The 20,855-nt window shown below is 44.9% G+C and overlaps 1 protein-coding gene and 1 pseudogene across 1 annotated transcript in view; one reads left to right on the top strand and one right to left on the bottom strand.

Annotated features, from left to right (window-relative positions):
• The window catches only part of LOC148107032 (uncharacterized), a 28,685-nt pseudogene extending 27,523 nt beyond the window's left edge, over window positions 1–1,162 (bottom strand).
• Window positions 1–20,855, top strand: part of TMOD2 (tropomodulin 2) — a 51,969-nt gene that overhangs the window by 5,142 nt on the left and 25,972 nt on the right. The window contains exons 2-5 of the mRNA XM_045812143.2: window positions 8,240–8,434; window positions 10,187–10,343; window positions 14,691–14,813; window positions 18,256–18,342. Coding sequence (XP_045668099.1) covers window positions 8,309–8,434; window positions 10,187–10,343; window positions 14,691–14,813; window positions 18,256–18,342 — 493 coding nt within the window. The 5' untranslated portion in view covers window positions 8,240–8,308. The remainder of the gene's footprint in view (window positions 1–8,239; window positions 8,435–10,186; window positions 10,344–14,690; window positions 14,814–18,255; window positions 18,343–20,855) is intronic.

Raw genomic sequence — 20,855 nt, forward strand, 5'->3', positions numbered from 1 at the left:
CTGCAAGTATTTCCCAGAATATGACAGGAGCCATTTGGTTGTTTAAAAAAAAGAGAGAGAGAGGAAAAAACAGACATGACTGGGCCGTCTTCAAATGGCTAGATTCCAGGGCACATGGGTGGTTCAGTCAGCTAAGCGTCTGCCTTTAGCTCAGGTCATGATCCCAGGGTCTTAGGATGGAGCCCCATGTCTGGCTCCCTGCTCAGTGGGGCATCTTCTCCCTCTCCCTCTGCCCCTCCCCCTGCTTGTAGATATGTGCACTTTCTCTCTCTCAAATAAAATCTATATTAAAAAAAACCCAAATAGCTAGATTTGAAAACACAGGCTATGTGTTTTGCACATGTTTTTGTATTTGCCCACAGCTAGAAAGGAATTAAATATATAGGAACCACTCAAGTCTTGTTGGAGGATATGATGATATGTTGATTTTTTTCTAATTTACTAATTTTAGAAAATGTAGATTTGGCCCTTATGCAGTTTGGTTCATTTATTATTTTAAAACTATTATGGAATATTGACAATTTATAATAGAGAATAATAACTTCTCATTTCTCTACCCCTACTTGGAAATAAGTCATCACCACTATAGTTGAAGCCCGAGCCCCCCTTCTCCAGGCAACACCCCTCCACACACCCAGTGTGGTGTATGCTCTTTCCATGAGCAGTCCTGTGTAGCTTTCCTAGAAGTGTATGTCCTCCAACATAACTTATGGCACTGTTTTGCCTGTTTAAAAAACTTTCCACTAGGTTTTTAAGAGTATTTTTTGTTTATTCTTTTGCAAAAAATTAATCTGTGGTTTGGACAGGATTTAATAAATAGGGCTGCTTTTTTTGGCTTTGGTTCTAAGTGTTTGTGTGAGGCAGGGCCAAAGGCTGGGCACTTGGTATGGTATCTGATTTTCCTCTTTCATACCGCAGTTATACGAATAAGGTAGTGGAAAGAGAAGCAAAGAAAGCTACGCCCCTTGTTTTTCTTCCTAGAGCCTGTGTCTTTGGGTAATAGAAGAATTATTGGAGGACCCAAGCATTCTTCCTTCAGCTCCAGTCCTTACTCCTGTTCTCCACGCTCCTTACTGACTTGGTGTACGGTGCTACCTGGACTCCAGGAAGCCTTGCTGGGCACTTGCTTCATTCCCTCATGCACGTCAGTATCTTGTTGCATGTTGAGTGCTTGCCATGGGACAGACACTCTGCCGGAGGCGAGGCTGCTGCAGTGCTTTGCAGACTTTCCACTGTGGCATCACCGACAGGAGAGAACAGATGTGAACCCTTATGGGGCCCAGGCGGGGGCTAAAGCAGCCCAGCCAGCCATGAGCCAGAAATCTGCACTTTGACCTTAAAAGCTCTGTGAATCCTGCATTCTTCTCCACAGTGTATCTGTATTTTGTATTAAACAATAGTAACTGGCTCTCCCCCAAATCTTCAAGTCAAAGCTGTGCTCCAGGAGGATGCAATATTTTTTTTTCTCCTCTGGCTTTGACACCCCCTCATTTATGCAACATATATAATTTGTCTTAACAAGTACTGTTACACAGTATTAACATGTTATTGTAACTACTTGCCCTGCTAACCTGTAAGCTTGGTTGGGGCACAGGATATCATTTGTTTTGGTCACTGCCATTGTCCCACCAGTATCTGGAAACAATGGGCTTTCAGTAGATATTTGTTGAATGAATATATAAACCTGAGCTTGAGAAGCCTAGGAATATAAAGAATTACAACGTTGTCCCTGTCCTCGGGGAGTTCCTGGTATAGCTGAAGAGAAAACCATGTATGTAACAAACATGAAAAGGTAACGAGAGAGAGCAAAAGATGAACACCTGATTGGGGACATAAGCAATGTGAATTTAGGAAGAGGAGCAATTTCGGCGGTTTTAGGTGGCCTCAGAAAGTTCCATGACAGAGAGTAGAGGCACTGCATGTAGTGGAATGAGCTCTGGACCAGTGGGTCGCTTTACCTCTGTGCTCATTTTCTTTCTTTCTTTTTTTTTAAGATTTTATTTATTCATTTGAGAGAAAGAGAGAAAGCACGAGCCGTGGGGAGAGGCAGAGGGAGAGGGAGAAGCAGACTCCCCATTGAGCAGGGAGCCCGATATGGGGCTTGATCCCAGAACCCTGGGATCATGACCTGAGCCGAAGGCAGACGATTAATGGACTGAGCCACCCGGGCGCCCCTGTGCTCATTTTCTTCATTTGCATTTGTTAGATGCCTACTTTGGGTCAAGACTTGTGTTGGGCACCAGGATTATAACAGTGAATAAAACGGATGTAGTCCCCATCCTCACAGATATTAGCAAGGAAGACAGAGATAAAACAAGCAATGGTAACAAACTCAAGAGCTGTGATCAGTGATATGCCGTGGGAGAGGGGGGTGACCCAGACCTTGTCTCGGTGTCTGAACAAGGCCTTCGTGAGGAATTGAAGCTTCTATGAGACCAGAAGATGAATAAGACAGCCTTCAGCTGAGGAGGGTGGGGTAACTAGTGCTCTGAGCAGAGCGAGCAGCATAAGGCACGATCCAGGACCTGGAAGTGGTCCAGGAAGCTGGAACCAGGACGAGATGGGGAGTGTGGTGCAGGATGAGGCTGACGAGGATGACAGGGGCCAGACTGTGAATTTGATTCTTATCCTCAAGGTAATGGGAAGCCACTGGAGAATTTTAAGTAATAGAGCAGAGTTTTAAAAAGATCACTTTGGCCATTTGTCTGGAGCATGGATGGAGAGTGGGTAAGGCTGGATGTGGCAGTGCAGACAAGTCCAGTAGGTGGATTCTAACACGTTTAGATAAGGTCAGGATTTGGTGATTGATGGGTGGGGAGGAGACAAGGAAAAGAAGGTGTCAAGGATGGCTCCCTGGTTTCTTGGCACCAACTGGAAATTCTAGAGTAGGAGAAGATGTTTGGTAGGACAAGTGATGAGAGTGCTTGAGCCAAGTAAAGACGTTGGTTTGGCAGTTAGAAATATTTGGATCTAGTCCTCAGGAACAAAGTCTAGGACAAAGATATGGAATTTGGGGTCTTTAACATATGGATTATAGTTAAAACTTAGGAGGCAGTGAGTTCCCCCAGGGAGAATGATAGTGTGAGAAGAGAAGTTCTAAAACAGGACTATTGAGGATTCCAGCATTTAAGGGGGAGGAAGAGGACTTGCCAAAAGACACCAAGATGGAGTGACCAGGGAAGTGAGAGAAAAACCATCTCTGTTGCTGGACTGGATGATCTCTAAGGCCTCAGTCAGCTCTGACATGCTGCAGTCCCGCAGAGCTGTGCACAAAAGCAGAGTGCATGGCTGGGCCATGAGAATAGAGAAGGGCATTCCAAGGAATATTACTATATCAGCCAAAGCCCCAACAAGAAACAGAGGACACACTCAAACTGAATAATTTGAAGAAGTTTTAATAAAGAGGCTATTTACACAGATGTAGGGTGGGTTTAAGGAATCCAATAAGACAGAAATCTGGCACTAGCCACAACAGAGACTCTTCACCACCCCAAGGCCTGAAGTCCTGAATATAAAAGAGCTGCCTGAGAGGAGATGTGACCTTCTGGACCAACCCCCCTCTCTCCCTGCCCTCCAATCTTGCCAGGGCCTGCTGTTGGCCTAACATAAGCCTGAGAGCAAGAGAGCCCATGGATGCAGTGTAAATACATTACATTCCTGGGGCACGGTGCAAGGCGAAGAGTGGATTTAGAGGGGCAAACAGAAGATATCCATAACAATTATCTTGAAAAATGGAAATATATGGGTAAGAGTATATTCGTATCCTATTGCTGCTGGTCCAAGTTCAGTGGCTTAAAACAACAAGGATTTATTATGCTACGATTTTGGAGGTTAGAAATCTCAGACAGGTTTCATTGGGCTAACATCAAGGTGTCGTCAGGTCTGCACTCCCTTCGGAAAGCTCTAGAAGAGAATCCATTTCCTTTTCTTTCCTAGCCTCTAGAGGCCGGCCGCATTTCTTGGCTCTCAGCCCCTTCCTCTGTCCTCAGAGCCAGCAGTCACATCACTCTGACCCTCTGTTTCTGTCATCACATCTCCTCTGGCTCTCCTGCCTTCCTGTTGCATCTTCCAAGAGCCCTTGTGATTCTGTTGGACCCACCCAGATAATCCAGGATAATCTCCCTATTTTAAGATCCTTGATTTAACCCACCTGGTCCCTTTCGCCATGTAAAGTAACATATTCCCAGGTCCTAGGGGATTCACATTTGGACATCTGTAGGGGGTCATCATTCTGCCTATCACGGGGAGCCAATAAGCCTTTTGGCTGGAGTAGAGTAAGTCCCTGGGAAAGTAATGAAGACAGAAAGCACAAAGTGCAAACTGAAGCCAAATTATGGAAGTTTTAGATGCTAGACTCTCTGAATTTCATTTTGTAGACAAGAGAGAGCCATTGTAAGTCCTTACCCAGAGAAGTGGCTTTTTAGCAGTAAAGAGAGATGACCCTATTGTGGTGTTCTGTTGCCTTAGAGGGAAGAACAGAAACCTTTCAAGATGCCAGTAGAGTAGTTCAGGCCCAAAGGACAAAGGTGCCAAACAAGAGTGATGGGAGGAGGGGCACCTGGGTGGCTCAGTCGTTGGGCATCTGCCTTCAGCTCAGGTCATGATCCCAGCATCCGGCATCCTGGGATCGAGCCCCGCATCGGGCTCCCTGCTCAGCAGGAAGCCTGCTTCTCCCTCTCCCACTCCCCCGCTTGTGTTCCCTCTCTCGCTGTGTCTCTCTCTGTCAAATAAATAAATAAAATCTTAAAAAAAAAAAAAAAGAGTGATGGGAAGAAGGGGTGGTGTGCACAGTTCTGTGCAGTCAGAATCTCCGGGAGGTGCTAAACCAGTAGCCATGGAAAGAAGGGGGAGAATCAAAGGGTGGTCACGTTTTTAAAGTGAAAGACTGGTAGATTAATGGTATGATCTAAAGAGCAAGTCAGTTTCACGGGAAGGTGTGAAGTCAGGAGTATAGTTGTAGAATCCTGGACCAGAAATGTAAATAGATATTTATAAGATATCACCAATTGTAAAACACATCAATATTTTATGTACCACTAAGGGAAAAAATGCTGCCAACTAAAATATGATGCATGCTCCCTTAAAAACATAATTTTCACTTTATTGAAGGAACAGTTTTAGACTTACACATAGACTTTTTTTGAAATCTTTTAACTTACATACAACAAATTGCATATATTTGAAGTGTACAGTTTGCTAAGTTTTAACATATGCATGCACCTGTGAAACCACCACAGTCAGGATAGTGAATTAACATATGTATAACTCGGAATTTTCTGTATGTCCCTCCATGATCCCTCTCCCGGCCCCTCCCTATCTCTCTCTCTTCCATCCCCAAGCAGCTACGAATTTGCTTTCTGTCACATAAATTACAGTCTCTAGCATTTTAGATAAATGGAGTCATACCCTATGCATTCTTCTGGGTCTGGCTTCTTTCCTTCAGTATAATCATCGTGATGTTCATCCATGTTGTTGTGTGTTTCAATAGTTCATTCCTTTTTACTTCTGAATAGATTCCGTTATGTCGATATACCAGGATTTGTTTATCCACTCACCTACCAATGATCATTCAGTTTATTTACAGTTTTTGGCTAATTGAAATAAAGCTTCTATGAATAGATTTTTTTTTTTAAGATTTTATTTTATTTTATTCGACAGAGATAGAGACAGCCAGCGAGAGAGGGAACACAAGCAGGGGGAGTGGGAGAGGAAGAAGCAGGCTCCTAGTGGAGAAGCCTGATGTGGGGCTCGATCCCAGAACGCCGGGATCACGCCCTGAGCCGAAGGCAGATGCTTAACCGCTGTGCCACCCAGGCACCCCTGAATAGATTTTTTTAAAATTATAGCTCACCCCGGGCATAAAAAGGGAAAATGCAATTGAAACAAATTAGTTAATATTCTTTAAAAACTTCTTCACGTTTAGAGTGTAACTTTTCGAATCACGTTTTGATTCACAATCACTAATGTCTGTTTTTTTCCACTCAGTATCTCCTCTCTGCCATCCAGAGTGGTAATTTCTTTAAAACCCTGTAAAAGAACTAAAAGCCATTAATGCTGGGCGCTTAAGCCCACTCTGTAATTATGTGGAATGAGCTTAACATGCATCTTCCTTTGGGAGCTTTGCTAAACATGCCTGAGTTGCCACCTGTCTCCCTCCCTCCCTGTTGGGTTTTAAAAGAGTGGTCCACTATTTTTACAAGCCCCTGGGATTTTTTTTCCCCCAAATCCCTGACGCCCATTCTTCTAGTTTTGAAGCTGGTGCTTTTGATATTACACATTCGTAAGCAATGTCAAGTACGTCTTGACTGCTGCTGGGCCCGCAGCAGTCATAGGATCAAGTGTAAAACACATCTGAATCTCAGAATGGTAAATGTGGGACACTGTGTGACTTCAAGTCCATTAAGAAGGATGGTTCAACCAGTTCCTTTAGATTTAGATCTGTGCCCAACGTCACATGATAAATTAGTGGTAGCTGGGACCAAAACAAAGTACCTATGATCTAATTGGTCTCTGAATTTAGTGGGATGGTTTTTGGGGGAGTGTTTTGTTTGTTTGTTCATTTTACTGTACTATAGCAATGGAAGCTTAAAAGAAGGCTGGCTAATGGGGAAAAGAGCTACATTGTACATGGGAAAGACACCAAACAGAAAGCCACAAACTTGAATGTGGTGAGCAGCTGAATTAGTAAGAGAGGGAAGCAACATTCTAATAATCCTTTAGTGGCTCACCTACCACCGGTCTCTTCCCTTGCCAACCCATTCTTGATTCCTACCTTTTGAATTACTTTATGTAAGAAACAGGGCCTCTCGGATGATTCCTCTACTTTCAACATTTGTGGTGGCTTCCTGTCTCCAACAGAACAGAGCCCCGGTTCCTTGGCAGCACTGACAGGGAAGGCCCTTCACACATGTCCCTTTCTTGCCTTCAGTTCTTTCCTCTCCCTGTAGCACGCCAACCGTTCACCAACACACCATTATCCACCTCCTTACCTCTGTGCCTTTGTTCATGCTGTTCCTTTTCTCTGGGACAGCCCTTCCCCACCCACATCCGCCTATGATCTCTTCCTTCAAGGCTCAAAGGCAACCTCTTTTTCACATTTTCCCCTCAATCCCCCCCTCCCTTACCGGGTGATTACTTCCTCGTGTGTTTTTAAGCCTATTTTATACTTTACTTCTGCTATCACACTTATCAAGTGGCATTATCTCTATTTGTGTGTCTCACCGAGCTGTGATCTTCTTGAAGAAGGGGTCACATCTTGTTTATCTTTGTGTTCCTGCTTTCTAGACGTGTCCTGGCAGATAGAAGGTGCACAGCGAATATTAATTGCCTTGAAAGATCCGATTGAGTTTACTACTACCTAAGGAGAAACACAATCAGCTAAGTACCTTGCTGTTTCCTGAATGCACTATTATCTCTCTAGAGGAGAGATGGAAAATCCTCTGCAAGAAAGATGGGATTGAGTAAGAATGACATCCTGAGTGGAAGTTTAGCAGTGAAGCAGTACAAAAGAAGGTGTTGAAAGGAGAACGGGACCAGAGGTCTAACGAACTAGGGAGTGTGAGTAAAGACACAAAAAAGAAATGGGACTAGAAAGAGAACAGGAGATGAGAGAAGGAAAAAAAAGAGAGGAGAAACGTGGAGAGAGTATGTAGTCAGGATGTTAGAATCTTACTGAGATACATTGCAGGGAGTTATTGGACAATGCTTTCTCACACAGACGTTCCAAACTCTCTTTCCTGAATGAACCCCATTTTGTATTCTTCACATCACTCTCTCCCTGAAAAGACACAAGTATGCTTCTTACGACTGCCTTACAATTCGTTCATTGTTTGTCACTGTTTTCTATGGAAAGCTGGAGGAGGCAGAGTAGCGTGCTGGAAACCCCCGCCCCCCCCCCCCCGCCCCGCACCGGGAATCAGGAGGCCTGGCACATCCCAGCTCCAGAGCCTCGAGCAAGGCACTTAGCCACCTTTGCCTCAGAATCTTTTTCTGTCAAATGGGATATTAGTATCTGTCCAGGCTTTCTTTCTGGGTTGTTGGTAAAGATCCAAATAAGTGAAAGAATGCATATGGAAACACTCTGTAAGCTGTCAGGTTGCTCTGCAGATGGAGGTGATGTTACGGTTTCGTGGAATTATTCGTCCAATAAAGACCCCATTGGCAGATAGCACAGTCCTTGTCTCCTGTGGATAAGTCCTGTTTGCAGAATAAGATAACAGTGTTTCTTTCTTATTGGCAGTATTCTGAAGTCGCAGGAAGCTGGCCTGTTTAAATGTTCGTGACCCATGAGAAGGGCATATAAGAAGCCATGGCACTCCCTTTTCAAAAAGAGCTGGAGAAATACAAGAACATTGATGAAGATGAGCTTCTTGGCAAACTCTCAGAAGAGGAGCTGAAACAGTTGGAAAATGTCCTTGATGACCTAGATCCCAAGGTTAGTGACCTGCAACTGAAGCAGCGTGGTTAAGGGTAGTAGAGGATAAATGGTGTGGCTTGGTCCTTAAACAATAGTGTAGAAATCCCTTAGCTCCAACTACAAATTCTGTGTTCCTCCCCTGATTGGGTCTGGGTCACTTACTCTGCCGGATTCATAAAGAACCTCAGTAGCCCTGTCTACAATATGATATGGCAAATGTATTTCTCAAAAACCAATTTAATGTAAATGGTAAAAATATTTTCCATTGCTTGAGAAAGGACTACTCTGACTTAGGGAAGAAGAAAAGAAAGAGGAAAAGGGAACAAATCTTTCCAGATTTCTTCTGTGAGGTCATTCACTCTACCAGGCACAGAAGCCCTGAGGATAAATTATATTACTCCCATTTCATAAATGAGGGGGACAGACGAGGAGAGGTAATTTACAGAAGATCCCGTACTAGTGAACGTTAGAGATGGTATTTAAACCAGGCCCTTAACCCCCAGAACAGATCTTTTTTATATCTCATTTTCTAAAAATGCATAAATAACTTGGAATCTTTGGTGATCTCACAACAATGGATAGATTTGAATTATTAGAGCCATGATATCATGTAAATATATGTGGAGATTCTAATATTTTTATGAGCTCTTGGAAAGCAAAGTAGCTTGTTACAGTGTTTGTTTAGCAAACATTTTCTTTAGCGCTGATGGTGTTTTCTTAAAATTAAAATCAGAGGCATGCAAAATTGAGATTTTACTATAAAGAAAAAAGTCACTAAAAATTATTTATATGATATTCCGATATGCCAGACACTTTGGATATTATATTTACTTTTAAAAATGTTTTTATTTTATTTTATTTTATTTTTTTAAAGATTTTATTTTATTATTTGACAGAGATAGAGACAGCCAGTGAGAGAGGGAACACAAGCAGGGGGAGTGGGAGAGGAAGAAGCAGGCTCACAGCGGAGGAGCCTGATGTGGGGCTCGATCCCATAATGCGGGGATCACGCCCTGAGCTGAAGGCAGGTGCTTAACCGCTGTGCCACCCAGGCGCCCCAAAATGTTTTTATTTTTGATGGACATTGGGGAGGGTATGTGTTGTAATGAGCACTGGGGATTATATAAGACTGAAGAATCACAGACCTGTACCCCTGAAGCAAATAATACACTATATGTTAATTAATTGAATTTAAATTACACAATAAATTAAAAATAAATAAATAGCCCAAAACACAGCCCTAAAAAGGAAATGTTTTTGTTTTTGAACCTTAAGGAAGGAATCACTAGCTTAATCAAGCAGGTATGAGCATCTACCCTAATATTTGCTTACGTGCTTGGATGTTTTCCCAGGAAAGAGGCTAGAAATAAGAGTATAGCCATGTTGACTCCTTGTGAGTCTCTGTATGACTGCTGGGGAGCACCTCAGGTACAGACCTGGCCAAACCTAAGTGTGATCTACAAGGAAGGAGTCCGTGAAAGGTGCCTGGGTTTTTGCTACCACATTCCAGAATGCAGGTGCAGAAGGCTTGGAGGGGGCTCCAGCCATCTGTGTTCTGCCTATGCACACTGGGGCCTTCCTCTCAGCACACAGGTTAGAGAGGCAGGGCCTCAGAGACGTGCCAGAGTCCCCAGCCTTCAGAGCCCACCTGCATCTCTGGACAGGTATCCTTCTCCCTGCCTCCCCACAGACAGCAGGGCTGGGGGTGGGGGCAAGTAACCGAGAATCAGTAGGGCAAACACCATCCTGCTCACGCCTCTGTCTCACCAGAGCGCACTGCTACCAGCTGGATTCCGACAGAAAGACCAGACCCAGAAAGCGGCCACGGGCCCATTTGATCGCGAGCACCTCCTTATGTACCTGGAGAAGGAGGCTTTGGAACAGAAAGACAGGGAAGACTTTGTGCCCTTCACTGGAGAAAAGAAAGGTAAGGTCCCAAGGTGTCACATCCTGCGACAAAGGTACTCTTCATATCTTGTCACGGGGGGTCCAGCAGGGGAGCTGATCTGGGAGCGGGAAAGAAGCCTGAGAACTGGATTCGTTATTAAAAAGAATCGTGGCTGGTAGAGACATGTCAGTATACTTTTGTCCAGAGCTGTAGAATGTGCACCAAGAGTGGACCCTAATACAAACTGTGGACTTGGATAGTAATGACGGCAATGTAGATGCATCAGTTGTAGCAAATGTCCCACTCTGCTGTAGGACATTGTCGGGGGAGTATATGGGGACTCTCTGTGCTGTCCTCTATGAACCTAAAACTGCTCCAAAAAAATAAAGTTTATTAATACAAAAAAATTATGGCAGAATAGGTATTAAATTAATACATAGAGTGTAAAGGTACTCAAATTAGTTCTATAAAAAATATCTTAAGCCCCAAAGAAAAATCGTTGGCAGTGTGAGATAGCGTTGTACCTGAAAAAAGGTCCTATAGGCGTTGGTGTGTTTCTCTTAGCCTGGGGCTTTACCAACCGCAGACGTCCCCTCAAGGCCTTTCTGTTCCGTGTCTAGGATAGCTCTGTCACCAGACCTCTAACCTAAGATGCTACCGTGAGAGACCAGTGCAGTCACCCATTCCTTCGTCCAGCATTTACCAAACACCCGCTCTGTGCAGAGCCATGTGCCACATGCTGGCCCCACAGTGAACAGGACCCTACCTTGCCCTCAGGGAGCTTGTGGTCTAGTGGGGGAAGTACTGTGATGGTCCTGGTGAGGCTCTGAGGAGCGAAGGGGTGTTCCTCCATGCCAGGACTGAGCTCAGAACCAAGACAAGGAAAACCCTCCTCCTTAGCTCCCAATCCCAGGCTCCCCTTTGGAGGAAACGTGGGTACCAACAGACTGTGTGATTTCCTCAGCTACAGATAGGGACTTGGGCCCGCAGATACTGATGGAATCATCCATAACCTCATGGCAACTGCAGTCCTTTTAAAATGCAAATCAGATCATGTCACTTCCCTGCTTGAAGTCTCAAATCCTCACTGTGGTCCTCAGTGCCCTGGGAGACCTCACCTTACCCACCTCTCTGATCATCTTTCCCCTTCCCTTGCCGAGCCTCAGCCCCACCGTCTGCGTTCAGTTCCCCAAACCTGCTGAGTTCTTTTCCCATCCCAGGATCTACTCATGACCTCTTCCTTGCGGCCCACATCCCCATTTTTCACATTCTAAAAGTCTCAGCTTAAACGTCAGGGCCTCGGGCTTTCCCCGACCCCTCTGTCTAAAACAGATCCCTTCTCTCTGCCATGACACTCGTGTCACTTTCATAGCACTGCATCCGTCATTTTGTTTATTTACTTTGGGTTTTGTGTGTTTCCCCCCTTCGATGAGATCTCCACAGTGGGACTGTGTGTCTCTTGCCTCCCAGCATGGAAGCTGGCACAGGGGAGGCGCTTGATAAATACAGGTTTGGACGAATGCCATCTGGGAGCTTCCGTACGGGGCCAGGGCAGCAGGAGCACCCCTCCTCAGCTGGCGTGAGTCAGAGCGCTGCTGCCTCCCGTCCCGCGGCATCTGGGTCCTGGCTTACCTCTGGATCGTGCTCATTTGACGGATCGGGCACCACGATGCGTCGTGTCAATTTATTAAGAAAGCGAAGTTGGACAGTGACAAATTGGGCAAATACCCATAGAAATATGGAGCTGTTTCCATGGCAGCATCGCTGCTATTGGACTAAGTTCTTTGTGAAAGAAAAATTACAACGTCAATTCTTCAATAAAATTTGACTTAACGTCCAGCGTTAGGGTAGTGACAGAATAATAAGAGGAAAGCTGTGGTCTCTTCTCAGAGTAGAGGTCCGAGGAGCACCAGTGGTGAACTATCTCTCGATGCAGATGAGCATGCAGGGGATTCACAGGGGAGTGGGAACACGGCTGGGCAAAATGAGCATAGAGCAAGCTTTCCAAACAGAGCGGAGGAAACAGAGTAGAAGGACCAGCCGGAGGACCAGCGGATGGTCTGGAAGCAGTGGAGGCTGCCGTAAAGGCCTCAGGAGAGGGGCTGGACAACCTCAGCTCCGAACGCCCTGGGCCCTTGGGTTCCTGGACCACGTTTCACTCTCAGCAGTAGCTTTATTCGCTCAGAACTTATTTGGTTGCCCACCCCCCGGGAACGAATGTGCAGGAGCAGTTGTCCTAAAGTTCGACAGCTGTGGGCCACCTGTGCACGTGGCTTTGAGGGTAATCCTTAACACTAGCAAGAAGGAGGAATGTAGAAGCCTATTTGACTCTGGAACCAGGATCATCTGAGCCACAAAGAAAATGCTTCAGGTTACAGATACTATGAAAAATAAGTGTGGGATGAACCCCAGTGTCTGAGATGTTATTGGCTGGTTATTTTCTTTTTTCATTTTCTATCTTCTGGCCATTCTCCTTGTATTTTTCATCATGCTCCAGTGTATTTTCCTCCTTTCTGGGAAAGGTGGCAGCTTATGTGATGTGGAGGCAGGAAGGAGGGTGATGGTGAGTGGTGGAGACCTTGTGGCCAGGATCCCCAGACTGACCACAAGCAGTGGTGTTTCTCGAGGGTGGGCAGTGCTGCCCGGTCCCTGATTTCATATCCAATCATTTGAAGATCTGGTAAACTATCAGGAAGTCCACAGCCCCTGCAACCAGGGACACCTCTTGGAGAGGATTTATGGAGGAGAGTTACTGACCCTTACTTTTCCAATGGGAGTGAGGAAGGGCTGGCTATCCAGAGAGACCTGGAAGCAGTGTTGGTCTCCATTGGCTGAAGCGGGAGCCAGCTCTCTGTTCTACCCAAGATGACAAAGAGAAGGCAGTGGAAGGGTGAGTCTTTAGGGAACTCCGAAGATCAAATTGGAAGAGACCAATTTCAAAGATCATGCCAAGAAGTAAGAGCAGCTCCAGAAAAGAAACCAAGAGTCAAAAGCTGGAAGGAATTGAAAAAGAGTGTAAGTAGGTCTGGAGTATTCCTATGGCAGCTCTGGAATGTCTTGGGGTTCCCCTTAGGAGTCATTGCATACGTGGGATGTGGGTGCGTTGAGCTGGCTGGAAGTTAGGAACAGGTAATATGTCCTCCTCCCAGAGATGTGATCTTCAGTCCAGAGGTGGGCTGAGGAGGTAGGGCATGGGTATTGGCATATTCAGAAGGGAGTCAGGGCAGAACAAATGGAATCTGATTGTGAGGATGAAGCAGGAGATGATGGCAGAGTGTGTGCATGTGGGAAGCACAGAAAACCTTGCTCACAGACCTCCACAATTTCTAAACATGTCAATCCTGATTTCTCCTTTTAAATCTGACTTCCTTTGGTATGTCTAGACAGGTAGCTGTGTCCCCGGGGTACTACACTCCTCCAAGTGACCCCAGATAGAGCATCCTAGTGGTCTACAGTCTCAATCTAGGGAGGAAAACTCTGGCAGAGCGCTAGTTTGTCCCTCAGGAACCTCTGGGGCTGTCTGGGTGACTCTGCCTCCAATATTTGCAGGGTTCAAGGCAAGAACACAAATAGGAGCCCATGTGCCATCTTTTATAAATATTTAAAAGCAAACAAACTGTTAAAATATGTTCTATCCTCTTAAAATATGCCTAGAAGCCCAGAATTCTTGGGCTTCCAGAAGTTCCATGCAAGCATATGGGTCTGTCCTACACTGCTAGGGCCTCACACATATTTGACACCCAGCCTACAGATCCAAGCTTCATCCACACTCACCCACAAATAGCCTCCTCCTGGCCTGGGGGTGCCCACTCCAGCAATGTGACGTGCCTTCAGGAGGATGGACATGGGGAAGGGCTGCATGTAGGCCCTGGAAGCAAGTGCAGTGTCTTTGAGCAGGGAATTCCAGGCTCCCAGATGCCTGGAGCGTGGCCTAGCAGGTGGCCTGGATTCTGGATGGGGATGTCCCTTTGGCCCCATAACCCCCTCCCTTGATGTGGGGAGGAGGAAGACTGCAGGAGAAGAGGACCAGAGTGGGCTCTGTAAACCGTGGGGCCCATGGCAGGGCCTCTTTTGCCCAGGTCTAAGGACAATGCTGGTGATCGATGGCAGAGAGGTAGTAGAAACCATCGTTTCCTTCTCCATTTAAGGACCGTAGGCTCCTCAGATCTCTGTGTTGCAGAATGCCAGATTCCTCCTCTGATGTTCCTTCCCTCTAATGGTGGATTAATGATACCACCATCACCCCAGCAATGAAGGAATCCCAGTTGGGTGTGCAGTGGCTTAATGATGCGGCTCTCAGTGGCCAAGCTGCATTGTCTGGTCAGTCCTTTTACCCTACCCTGGTCAGCAGCACGCAATGGTTTTTGTTTTCCTTCTGATTTAAAGGAAGAGTCTTCATCCCCAAAGAAAAGCCCATAGAAACTCGTAAAGAAGAAAAAGTGACCCTTGACCCAGAACTGGAAGAAGCTTTGGCCAGCGCCTCCGACACCGAGCTCTATGATCTTGCAGGTTAGTCCTCAGCCCTGGGAAGCTTCATTGTCTGGCTCTGGAGCTCCAGGCACACACGGCACACCCAGCAGCAGCCTCTGCGCTTCTCAGTAACTACTGACCAATATTGCAGTACCAGGACGACTTCAGCTGTTATGTAGCCGTAAGACTCGCTGCAAGTGACTTCACCTCTCTGAGCCAGTCTTACTTTGCTCTATCTCGGCTGTAAGATACACATTCCTATCTCAGCTATAAAATATCCCAATAACACCCTTCCTACAAAACTCAAGAGTTTGAGACACCAAAGAGAAAGAATCTAAAGGAGTGTTGAGAACTTAAACAGTGAAATAATTTGGCTTTCACATTTGGCGTTTTATCACATTTTATCATCATAAAGTGTCCATGAAGTTCTTGCCCTCACCCCCTCCCCCAGGTCACTGTTGCATTTTGATTGCCACGAAGAGGTCTGTTAGCCTAACCATGGAGCAGCAGTTATTTACCATTACACCCACACAGTAATTAAAGCCATATTCAGCCCGATCTGCTCATCTTTTTCTAGTTTTCTTAACATAGTAGCAACAAAATAATCATTGGTGTTATGATTTGAATTGGTTCTACATACAGATAGACAAAACACACATAGTATTAAAGAACGAGTAGTCAAGACGGCGGTAGTTTTGGGGTCAGCAAACCGTGACTTGCCTGTGTTTGTAAATAAAGTTTTATTGGAACATAGCAATGACAACAAAAGAATATGTCACAAAAGTAAGTTTCTCACCCTCGTGAAGTCCTCTCCCCTTTCTACTATATCCTTCAAGAAAGATTCCATGCGTCTACCAGCATATTTGTGCATGAATGGGATGCGTTTTTTTCCAAGTGGGATGTAAATTTGCGTTATTAGGGTTATTAGCTCACTAGAGGATAAAGGTGCTTTAAAAAACAGCCCATATTTGGGCGCCTGGGTAGTGCCGTTGGTTAAGTGTCCAACTCTGGATTTCGGCTCAGGTCCTGACCTCAGGGTCATGGGATCGAGCCTGGAATTGGGCACTGTCCTTAGTGTGGAGTCTACTTGAGATTCTCTCTCCATCTGCCTCTACCCTCTCACTTGTGCTCTCTTTCTCTTAAAGATAAAAAAATCTCTAAAAAAATAAAAATAAAAAACAGTTCACAAGCCTTAGCAAGAATCTTCAGATCTTTATTCCACTGAAAGACATTTGTAATAATAATCCATCCTCCCTCCCAGGAGAACCAGCATACCTACCATCTCAGCTACATCTTTGTTCCTCCTGTGATGATACCAGTGGTCAATACTGAGCTCACATATTTGAACCTCTCTCAGAAATCACTCCAGGAATTGAGGCACCTGCATCACACAGTTAAGCAGGTGCTTTGCAGTGACCTTTCTTCTTAGCCCTGTGGTTGCTGTGGAGGGATCCTCTTATGGTTACTGCTCCTCTCAAGGGTTGTCTTGTGGTTTCTACTAGAATTGCCCAAAGGGAGAATGCAGGGCCAGACTTGAATTCCCAGGAAATGCTTAAGAAAGGAGAAAGAGAAAAACACCAAGTGTCTGGAAGAATCTAGATTCCGAAATTCGTACAATAAAACCAGGGGAATAATCCAGATAAAAAACTGTCTTGTTCATCTCTACTCAACCTCACTCCCTCATCAGGTGCTCCCTCAGAACTCAGGAGGAAGCCCACATGGGGGTGGGTGACAGCCTCTTCTTGGGGGTGGACCTTTCTGGAAGGTCAAGAGCAGCCCCATGAGCGGATGGGCTGACAGCCAGTGAGGTTTCGATAGGAAAGAGCATCAATGCCCTATGCAGGTAGACAGCAGAAAGACAGTCATCAAGGGAACACAGCTGACCTCCAAGACAGCCCTTTCTGGAGCAGCTTGATCTCAGCATGGTCACCAGTTCTGCTGGCCTAGAGATTCGATCTTGTCAGTGCACATAGGAGCCGTCAGTCTGGGGCCGATCCACTAGCCAGACTCACAGGAAACAGATAAAACAAAAATTAAAACTTGGCAGTGGGAGCCAAATTATAATTAGAAGTTGCTTAGTGAACATGGGGCCAAAGCAAGATATATTTGGATGATCCGTGGTCTGTTTATCAAACAGGGCGTCTTCTCCCTAGGCAGCGCCAGAAACATAGCGCCAAATTCTTATTTATTTAACAAGAACGTGTAAAGCACTTAGAAGAGTGTCTGACACATGAGAAGTCATTTAACCTTTGTAACACTGAAAGTATAATTATTATCCCTACCTTACTGATGATGAGGCATGCTCAGAGGGCTTTAGTAACTTCCTAAGTCACACAGGTAGTATGGGACAGAACCAGGATTCCAGCGCTGGCCTACGGCTCCTGAGTGCCACTCTTAACCCTGGACTCGTTGGCTGTAAATATTTGCCCTTTACTGGGCTAGTGCTGGCTGCCTCCCTCCTCCTGATGTGTAGATTACAGTACAACTGATGAGGAGCTCTGAGAGATTCCTCTGCCTCCTGCTGACAGACTCCCTGCTCTGGAAGCCTTCTCCAGGTGGCCGGTCTCACCCGTATAATTTCGTTAGCAAAGGGGGCAGTTGCCTTTTAGCCTGCCCAGAGCTCATCCTGGCCCAGGGCTGTTTCTTGCATCCTTTGCTGCCGCCTGGTGTAAGCTCCCCGTAATACAGGAGATGCAAAATCTGTATGCTTTTTTTTTTTTTTTTTTTTTAAGATTTTATTTATTTGACAGCGATAGAGACAGCCAGCGAGAGAGGGAACACAAGCAGGAGTAGTGGGAGAGGAAGAAGCAGGCTCATAGTGGAGGAGCCTGATGTGGGGCTCGATCCCATAAAGCCGGGATCACGCCCTGAGCTGAAGGCAGACGCCCAACCGCTGTGCCACCCAGGTGCCCCGCAAAATCTGTATGCTTATCCGACCTTTTATTGCTGACGTCTCTTTTATTTCCCATCCTAGGATGCCCTAACCTGGAGAGGACAACTGCCGTTGGTACTGAGAGATTGCGGTGGCTTTCACTGAAAGACGCCCATGCTCTTTCTGCCATTTGCTGTAATGTGTATAATGTTAGATCTGAAAGTATCCTTAGACTCCGTTCCATGCTCACATTTTACGGATGAGGAAACAGAAAGGTTGAATCTACTTAACTAGGAGGTCTAAGCAAGTTTTCAGTAATTTGGGGGCATAACTAGACCATTGTCCTGCAGATCCTAAATGACTCTACGTGTTTAGTCACAGAGAGACATAGGAAAATTGCTGGTGGCAATGGAAAAGGATTGGATTTTTTAAAATAGGTAAGCTTTTTTAACACTACATTGTGTCCCACACACTATGCAAGGCAAGCGGGTTCGGGAGACTTACTTTATGATATGAAGAATTGATCTTCCAGGGGCAAATTAACATTGTGGGCATCCTAACATGCCTTCCTAAACGTAATACATGTTTACTGATGATCTTCGTTTCTAGCTGTTCTTGGAGTACACAACTTACTCAACAATCCGAAGTTTGATGAAGAAACGGCCAGCACTAAAGGCGGCAAAGTGCCTGTGAGAAGTAAGTTGAAGTGGAATCTGTGGTTTGCGAAACTTGGGAGCTCCAGGTTGTTGTCCATAAGAGGGAGGCCGTTGACTGGGGTGCCTGTTGAATCCAGATTTCTATCTTGCAGACTTTGCAGGTGGATTCTGTCTGTTCACCAAGGATCTATCACTGGGCTCTGAGCAATCAAACCAGAACAGGGAAGCCAATTATCAAAGTTCTGTTTTGCAGCATAATGTACCAATTGGGTGTGTTTTGCCCAGAACATACTCTTGGGTCTGGTCAGTCAGAATACAAAATTGCTGATAAAAAGGTGACATAGCACAGATTGCAAACAGAGTTTCATGTTCCTAATGATGTTTTTTAATCAACTATAGTATTTTTGACAAGTTCCCTTCTCTATTTGGGTGTCTTTTTGTCTCAGTAATGGACGCAGGTCGTTAGAATTTGAATACCCACCTCCCGCAGAGAGCAGGAAAGACACACTAGCATAGACTTACTGGCACAGAAAGTTCGAGACCACAATTCTCTGTATTAGCATTTCCTGGAGAAGTATTAGACTCTCTCACTGACTCATTCATTAGTCATCTACTAAATACCTGCTATGTGTCAGGAATGTTCTAGGCTTAGGTACAAAGATAAAAAATGGTCTCTGCCCAAAGGAACTTACCTATCCAGGGTTAGGATGGAGCAATAATCAGGTAATTTTGCTACAGTGTGGTCCAGGTGCTGTAAAAATTTACAGAAGATCACAGCTTTTCTTAGGTTAATTGTATTTTATTCTCTTTGAAGGAGTTCGAGCAGGTGCTTTCTAGTCTGAGTAGCGTATTTACAAACCATCATTTATACTGGGCTATTTATCCAGACAATAAGCAATGTTACTTTTGTTTTTTTTCTTTTTGCCTTTTTATACGTGCAGATGAAAAAAATGAGTATCCTTTTTTACTTCAGTATCAAAGGGTAACATTCTGACAGCATATTTGCTACTAAAAGTCTGCTGCATCGTCTTCTGGGCTTTTGTGCATATACGTATCATTAACTTTTTTAAGACTATTTTTTAGGGAAATTTTAGGTACACAACAAAATTGAACAGAAGGCACAAAGATTTCCCATATACTCCCTGCCCCCAATTCATGCACAGCCTCCCCCAGTATCAATATCCCCCACCAGAGTGGTACGTATGTTACACTTATGAACTTACACTGACACATCATTATCACCCGAAGTCCATTGTTTACATTAGGGTTCACTCTTGGGGTTGCACATTCTGTGGGTTTGGACAAGTGTAGAGTGATGTGTGTCCACCACTGGAGTATCATGCAGAGTAGTTCGTCCTAAAAGTCCTCTCTGCTCACCTAGTCACCTTTCTCTCTCCCTAGCTCCTGACGACCACTGATCTTGCTATTGTGTCTATAGTTTTGCCTTTTCCAGATTGTCATGTAGTTGGAATCAGACAGTGTGTAGCCCTTTCAGATTGGCTTCTTTCACTTTGTAATATACATTTTAGTTTCCTCCGTGCCTTTTTAGGCTTAATAGCTCATTTCTTTTTAGCACTGCAAAATACCCTATTGTAAGGATGTGTTTATTTATCCATTCACTTACTGAAGGACATCACGGTTGCTTCCAGGTCTTGGCAGTTATGTATAAAGCTTCTGTAACCGTCCCTTGTGGATGTTTTTGCGTGGATATGAGCTTTCAGCTCCTTTGGGTAAACATCAAGGAGTGTGACTGTTAGATCGTATGATAACAGTATGTTTGGTCTTGTAAGAAACCACTGAACTGTCTTGCAAGGTGGTTGTAACATTTTTGCATTCTCACTAGCAAAGAATGAGAGTTTCTGTTGCTCCACTCTTAGCTAGCACTCGGTTTTATCAGTGTTCCAGATTGAGGTTATTCTAATAAGTGTGTAGTAGTGATTTCAATTTGCATTTCCCCAATGACATATCATGTGGAGGATCTTTGCATATGCTTGCTTGCCATCTGCATATCTTCTTTTGTCAGGTGTCTGTTAAGGTCTTTGGCCTAATTTTTTTTTTTTTAAGATTTTATTTATTTATTCGACAGAGATAGAGACAGCCAGCGAGAGAGGGAACACAAGCAGGGGGAGTGGGAGAGGAAGAAGCAGGCTCATAGCAGAAGAGCCTGATGTGGGGCTCGATCCCAGATCGCCGGGATCACGCCCTGAGCCGAAGGCAGACGCTTAACCGCTGTGCCACCCAGGCGCCCCTGGCCTAATTTTTAATCAGGTTGTCACCCTGTTGTTGAGTTTTAAGAGTTCTTTGTATATCTTGGATAACAATCCTTTATTAGATAATGTATTTTGCAAATTTTTTTTCTGAATAGAAAATTTTAATTTTAGTGAAGTCCAGCTTATCAATTCTTTCTTTCACGGACCAAGCCTTTGGTGTTGTAGCTAAACTTTAGTCACTGCTAAACCCTAGGTTATTTAGATTTTCTCCTGTGTTATCTTCTAGGAGTTTTCTAGTTTTACATTTTACATTTAGGTGATACATTTTGACTTAATTTTTGTG

Source organism: Ursus americanus, chromosome 36 (assembly GCF_024610735.1).
Source record: "Ursus americanus isolate L20-20 chromosome 36, mUrsAme1.1.p, whole genome shotgun sequence".
In the NCBI taxonomy this organism is placed as follows: Eukaryota; Metazoa; Chordata; class Mammalia; order Carnivora; family Ursidae; genus Ursus; species Ursus americanus.